The sequence below is a fragment of the Scyliorhinus torazame genome, chromosome 2, assembly GCF_047496885.1.
Source record: "Scyliorhinus torazame isolate Kashiwa2021f chromosome 2, sScyTor2.1, whole genome shotgun sequence".
NCBI lineage: Eukaryota > Metazoa > Chordata > Chondrichthyes > Carcharhiniformes > Scyliorhinidae > Scyliorhinus > Scyliorhinus torazame.
Genome location: NC_092708.1, coordinates 206277757 through 206285051, shown reverse-complemented (window position 1 = coordinate 206285051; position 7295 = coordinate 206277757). Strand labels below are relative to the sequence as shown.

The 7295-nt window shown below is 44.4% G+C and overlaps 1 protein-coding gene across 1 annotated transcript in view; it reads right to left on the bottom strand.

Moving 5' to 3' along the window:
* Positions 1-3176: 3176 nt before the first annotated feature.
* The window catches only part of col6a1 (collagen, type VI, alpha 1), a 128575-nt gene continuing 124456 nt past the window's right edge, over positions 3177-7295 (bottom strand). The window contains exon 35 of the mRNA XM_072483020.1: positions 3177-6316. Coding sequence (XP_072339121.1) covers positions 5721-6316 — 596 coding nt within the window. The 3' untranslated portion in view covers positions 3177-5720. The remainder of the gene's footprint in view (positions 6317-7295) is intronic.

The following is a 7295-nucleotide window of genomic DNA, read 5'->3' as shown; positions in this document are numbered from 1 at the left end:
GTGCCAACCATTTATCCTAATCTAAAACCAACCTAACCTACACCCATTCAATTTACTGCTGTCCATGTGCCTGTACAAGAGTTGCTTAAATGTCCCTAATGACTCTGACTCCACCACCTCCACTGGCAGTGCATTCCACGCACCCACCACTCTCTGTGTAAAGAACTATCTCTGACATTTCTCCTGTACCTTCCTCCAATCACCTTAAAATTATGTCCCCTCATGACAGCCATTTCTGCCTTGGGGAAAAGTTTCTGGCTATCCACTCTATCCATGCCTCTCATCACCTTGTACACCTCTATCAAGTCATCTCTCTTCCTTCTTCCCAAGTGCAGACTTGTCTGGCAAAAACGGGAATTGAAACAAGCTGAGAAGCAGCTTCTGATTAAATACAGCCACAGTTTCTGCATGGTTCTGACAAGAGTCAGATCTTTTCTTTAAAGCAGTGACATGAAATTTCTCTTTCTCAAAGAACATTGCTGTAAAGCACAGTGGACTGAACAGCGTGCTTGTAATGCAGAACAAGACAGCAGCGTGGGTTCAATTTCCGTACCAGCCTCCCCAAACAGGCGCCGGAATGTGGCGACTAGGGACTTTTCACAGTAACTTCATTGAAGCCTACTTGTGACAATAAGCAATTATTATTATTATAAAATATTGAGGTTTCTTTCCAGTATCCTAGGTACGGTTCTGGTCTGATATGTGATTGTAATACTTATGAAACAAACATTTGCATTCCTAGTCCCATATCAAAGACAGTAGACTGGATTCTCCGTTTTTGGGACTAAGTGTTGATGTCAACGGAGAATCCATGGACTTTTACAACAGGAAAATTGGCGTCGCGCCGGCACCGAATCCGCTACTGGTGAGGGGCTAGCACCGGTTTCACATGGAACACCATCGATTCCCAAGGAAAACGGTGCAGGATTCGCCAGATCCATGATCAACACTCACAGGGTTGACAAGCTGCAGCCGTGCATAAACATACACTCCCCACACACACACTTATCATAGCCCAAAAGATGGGACAGGACGTGGAGCGCCCATACAACTGATGGTCGGCTGGGGCCAGGTGGCACCCAGGGGTGTGCCCCGAGGGGGTTCACCTATGTGACCCAGGATGCCAGGTTTAAAGCGGGCTCTCAGCGGCATGTGCAGCCGCATGGCTGCTTTGCCGGCTGCGGTAATGGTGTTGCGTACCCGTCCACCCCGATCCCACAGCCCACCTTCTGGCCACCCCCACTACTCCCCCCAGCTCTGGAAGAAGCCTCTGGTCAGTGGCACGGCTGTCGGCGAAGTATGGCGGTGTTGGACACTGTCCGTGTGCCCTCTTTCTCTCTCTCAGTAGCCACCATGCCAGGTTCATGATTTTTGAGAGCACACGTGGACCGTGCCATCGGGACTCAGACCATCGGAGGTGGAGAATTGCGGCTGGGCCCACTAATGATATGCAAACGGTGTTTAAAGTATGCGCGGCATGCATTGAATTGACGCCATTTTCGAGGTGACGGAGCATTGGGATTTGGCGTCAAACCGGAGCCTGCCACGATTTTGCCGTCAGAAGCTATTCTCCACCTGATCGCACGCCCCAATTTTGGCGTTGGCTAACGGAAAATTCCACCCACCATCTTTTTATAACTGCCTGGAACTTTTAATCAAACTGTGGGCTTACATGCTGTGACAATGATAGGTTGTGAAAGCAATCAAGAATGAATAACACTATAATGATAGCTCTCAGGCTAATTTCAATGAATATCGATTGAAATTGCAAGTGCTAATGTTTTTCAACTGTAGGCTGCCAGTGTGTTTTTTTTTCAACATTTAGTGGCAGTTGATTCAAATTACTTGACAGATTGACAGTTCCAATGAGCTTATCTACTTTTTTAACATTCATTCATGCCTACTGTTAACAATCTCAAAGGGAAACCTATCCTCTCCAAAAGCATACAAGACCTCGCCGAAAGTGTACCTTAACCTATCCAAAAGGCTACCTGGCCTTTCAAAAAGGGTACCTGACCTCACTAAATAACTTAAATCCCAGTATTTCAGAAACCTGGGTGGCAAAATTTATTGAAGCTGCAGCAAAAATGGTGGGTGCCAGATGCAGGGATGGGACTTCTGCATTCCGTGTTTAAACACTGTTTTTGCGCAAGCATGGAGCCTTTCCTTCATTGCAAAAATCCCGGCTTGTTCGTTTACCAGTATCACAGAATCCATGGGTAGAGCAAAATGAATCAGGGTCTTTAAGAAAATTGTTAAGTGGAATTGGTAGTTGATGCGATCATCAATTCACACGAAACCAGGAGTAGAAGTAAACTGTGGCTTTAATCAACTAGAACAGTGCATGCCTGCGACTTTTCTGTTAGTGGGAGCCGCATACAGGGCGACTGCTCTTTCTACCTCCCCTCAAGGGGTGGAGCCAGGGGCGGAGCCCACACAGGCCCCAACATGCTACATCATAGGTAATACCTTACAATGGTCCATAGGTGGAGCCCACATGGGCAACAGCGTAATACAGATATGCACATGGTGAATTGTTACAGCAATACATTCACCACAGTAGTCACTGGCAAAGTTCAGATTTGACACAGTCAGAGATGCTGAGACAGCAGAGTCCAGCTAATGGGGATGGAAGGAGACACCCAGACAAAAAGCCTACATTAATTGAAAGTATGAGGGAAGGAGGAAGAAAGATGTTCTTTTCAAATTTCTGGTCAAATGATGATATTTTTGTTAAACACACACTGGTGTTGAGAAAAAACTTTCTTTTCCACACGTAGATTACTCTGGTTGCACCAGTCATATATGTCTTGGTTGAGATTAAACTAAAAACAAATATGCAACCCAACCTGTTAAATTTCATGTATTATTGATATTGGGTTAGTCATCATGTATTTAATGCACATGTAATATTTTTCATTTTAATGTATGCATTGTTTTTTTTAATGAGGGAGGGAGTGTAGTATATTGTAAGAACTGCCCTCTCTGTTCTGTTGGAGAAGTTCTTGCAGTTGAGCATGTGCTAGTCTTACTCAATGTAGTACACAACACTTGAAGGATTTAACACATGGGGCTGCCTTATTAACCTCATATCAACTGTATTATAAGATGCATGCGTTAAATAAAGGATAAGCAGAAATTTAATAACCAAAAGCAATTGCGAGACAGTAATATAATGGCAGTGAACATGAAAACCGTTTATTAAGTACTGATGACCTAATCCATATATGATCCCTAACTGTGCCATTACAAATGCGACTGCAAACGTGGTACAGATCATGTAAAAAAAGTCTATATTTTACAAGTACAAAAGGAGTTCCGCGAAATACAAATAGATTAAAGCTGATTTTTATCTCACACAATGGTCCGAAAAGTGACTTGTGTTGTACATTTCCTTTAGATCATCCTCTATGCTCATAGCACCAGTATAAGATTACTTTAAAGTAACTTTTATTTACATTCAAAATGGCTACTTGTTGATCATAACAGTTTATACACTAAAAGAAAAAGTTGAATGGGTTAGGTCTCAGCATGAATGCAGCTTCCAAAGCATTCTCCTAGAATCATTCTCTACCATATAAAACATCCACCAAGGATCCACTTTTTGTCATCCCTTAGAGTGATATCTTCATTGTACAGAAATCTTAAATAATCCATTGGGTAACACCTTCTTTCTGAAAAGTCATTTTCAATTGTGATCTTCCACACCAAACATGAGGAAAAGATCACACTCCATGTGCTATGTAATACTAATAGGTTTATCTGTACCTGCTATACTGACGTAATGATGGCAAGATCTGTCAAACATTTGATTCTGAAGCACATTAACACAAGGACATTTGGCAATTAATGCTAGACCCAATAAGCCTGTTCCCTTTTTCTAAATCCGCACCAACTAGCCTCCTTCACACTGTATACTTCAATTCTGTCTCTCATCAGAAGGACAACCAATTGTCTTTCGATTCCCATTTATACACGTCCAATTTTCCCTTGGTCTCATTTACAACTGTTTGTTTTAATGACCTTCCCTGGTGCCTGTTTCTCATCTGGACATAAACAGCAGTTATGATGGCACATAAACAATGCAGAAGCAATCTGTTTCTCTCAAATATTTGCTTTCAATTCATAGCGACAAGAATAATTTGAGGAGAATGATCTGAACCGCACTTGTACTGACATTTTAAATATTTAGGTGGGCTATAAACAACTAATTGCTCAATTGCAAAATGTCCTTCCAACTCCCGCATCCAAAGCTTGGAGTTCTGCAGCCAATAAAGCATAAATAGCCTTAAGGTCATGTAGCCTGAACCTATGAGTCACGTGACCTGCACTCAATGGATGGCGGAAAGTCTGACCGTCAATGGTCTTAAATGCAGTCAAAGGCTTGGACGGGGATGTTTGGGGAACATTTTCAACCGGCATTTTGTCACAGGTTACAGTACAACGCAAAGTTGCAGTGATCTAGTGGAATAACTGTTGAGATGTCAGTGCAGTGCTTTTGGCCAATTCTGTCAGCTAACAGTTGATTATAGTGGAAGGAATTGCTGGAATGAATTCACTCCAACTGCTCAGATATGTACAGAATATTTTATTAAGAGATACCAAAGAGTATGGACCCATGGGGACTTCCAGAGGAATAGAGCTTTCTATTAGATCCCACTTCTTTTATTTCAGATCCTACAAAGGTTGAAAAAGGGAGCAGGTAGCCGGGAGTGAAATGGCCTTTCTAAAAGTCGCAGCTGTGTCTCGCAAGCCTCTGATCGGTTTTGCAAGTACTCAACAAGGGCACAACAATTCTTTAGAGACTGATTTGGGGCAATGATTGGAACAAATCAGGCACAATGCCTGTCTGGACGTGGCAGGCCCTGAGAGCACATGGGCATTAGGCCTGTAATGCATCTAGAGACTACTTGCCAGTGTGCAGGCAAAATGCCTCACCAGCAGCTACCCTCAGGTAAGCATGGCGGTGGGGTGGGATCACAGGGTGGGGAGAGGGTGCTGCCAATTGTGACCAGCAAGAATGCTGTGAACTTAACTTTCTGGTGACAGCCATTTACTAAACCGCAACTGTGCCAAGAAAGCCCAAGCTGGGCAGGCCCAGTGCTCAAGTGCTCCCTGTAGCATGGTTTCTCAATAGGATCCTAAAACAGCCTGCTCAGTGGCACATGCAAGGGGCTAAAACTCTAATTTAGTTTCCAGAAATTTGAAAATTCACCCCAAGCCAATGCAGCATTTTCCAGGCCTTCAAAATGTACTGCAAAATTAGTTGGTTTACCTCCAAAAAAGGGTGAACCCCAGACATTGTGGGCCCAGAAAATGGGCATAACAATGGGCAGTTTCTATCCCTGCGGCTATTTCGAAACAATACAAAGGCAGCTCCAGTGGAACATGCAAAGTAAACCACCTTGACTCACCTTAACTTCAGGAAAGTATGTCTTTGCTGGCTGTGCATGGCGCAGCAATGAGAAGGCAAGGTTTACCCACATTCCCAGTTAGAAGAGAATAGATGGAGGTATGAGGCCTATAAGGACATTAGGCCTATGCATCGGTGAAAACTTTAATGGAAAGGGGACAGTGAAAGGGGGTATAGTATTCTAGGAAGCAAAATCTCTTTGTAAAGTAAATATCAATCCTAAGAAAGTAAATTTCCAAAGATAGTAACCACCTTATCAAAATGCGTAAAATAGAGGAGCTTAGAGGGCCTAAGGATTTCTTCATTATTAATTGAGTGACATTTGTTTGCTAATCGTTTGGTAAAATACACCTTTCAAAAGAGTGGGGTAGTCCTTCACCCGGAAGAGATGGCGAGCACCGTGATCTATATCATAGTCAATGGCCTGGCCGGCTACCAAAGCCCGCAGATTGGTCTCATGAACCTGGTCACCCACAGCAATGACGTACATGTCGACATTAGCTGCTTTTACTGCTTGTGCTTGCTGTTCTATATTGTGCACCAGATCTCCCTGGGATCTGCCATCAGTGAACAAGAGGACCTTCCTCTTGGCATTCCGACTGTTGTCCCGGTAGTTTGCAATCACGCGGCTCAAGGCGGCTCCGACATCCGTCGCGTCATTCATGAACACCATCTGATTGATCCTCTCTGCGGCCTCCCCATAGTTATCGGAGAACTGCACCTCGATCTCCTGGTTTTTGCTGTACTGAATCACCGCCAAGCGCACCGCGGCTTTGACCTTGGCGTCCAGGAAGCGCTCTGCCAGCCGCTTGACAAAGGTCTTGGTGGTCTCAAAGTTCTTGTTCCCTACACTGGTGGAACTGTCAACTAGGAAGGTGATGTCCGTTGATGTGTTGAATTGAACTGCGGAGAAAATAGTCACTGTTAATGCTCTCAACAATGGATGAAACAATTCTGTCGCCATTAAGGGGTAAATGTCAAATTTTTGGATGCCCACATTACTACCCATGGCCTCGAGTCTTATCTACAAATCTGACAGCACTCAGTTTCTATTATCTACTATCTAGTTTGCCCTGTTTGTGCCCCCTCCTTCTGCCCCACCTTCAAACCCATTGACGGAGCCCCATGTCTCCAATGCATTTGGATTACACCAGACTCTTCCTCGACTTTTTAAAAATATTCTCTTCATAGCTCATGGGTATCACTGGCTAGGCCAGCATTTGTCGCCTTGTCCTAATTTCCCTTGAGAAGGTGGTGCCGAGTACCCCTAGAACCACTGCAGTCCTTGTGGTGTAGGAACACACACAGTGCTGTTAGGGAGGGAGTTCCAGGATTCTAACCCAGCAACAGTGAAGGAATGGCAAAATATTTCCAAGTCAGGGTGTAACTTGGAGGGGAACCTACAGATGATGGTGTTCCCCTGAATCTGTTGTCCTTCTACATATAGGACGTTCTGGGTTTGCAAGGTGCATTCAAAGGAGCCTTAATGACTTGCTTCAGTGCATTGTGCAGATGGTGCATGCTGCAGTCACTGTGCGTCAGTTGTAGAGGGAGTGAATGTTGAATGTGGTGGGTGGGATGCCAATCAAGCGGGGCTGCTTTGTCCTGGATGGTGTTGAGCTTCTTGAGTGATGTTGAAGCTGCACCCAACAAGATGAGTCAAGAGTATTCCATCACACTCCTGACTTGTGCCATCTCGATAGTGGGAAGGCTTTGAGGAGTCAAGGGGTGATTTATTCGCTACAGAATTCCCTGCATCTGACTTGCTCTGGTAGTCACAGAATCTCTATTTTCACAGGTCCCTGGCTGTGGTCACTGACACTCCTGCTCAAACAGGGCTGAATCCACCACCATTAATATCCACCAGGCCTCCATGCCCCTA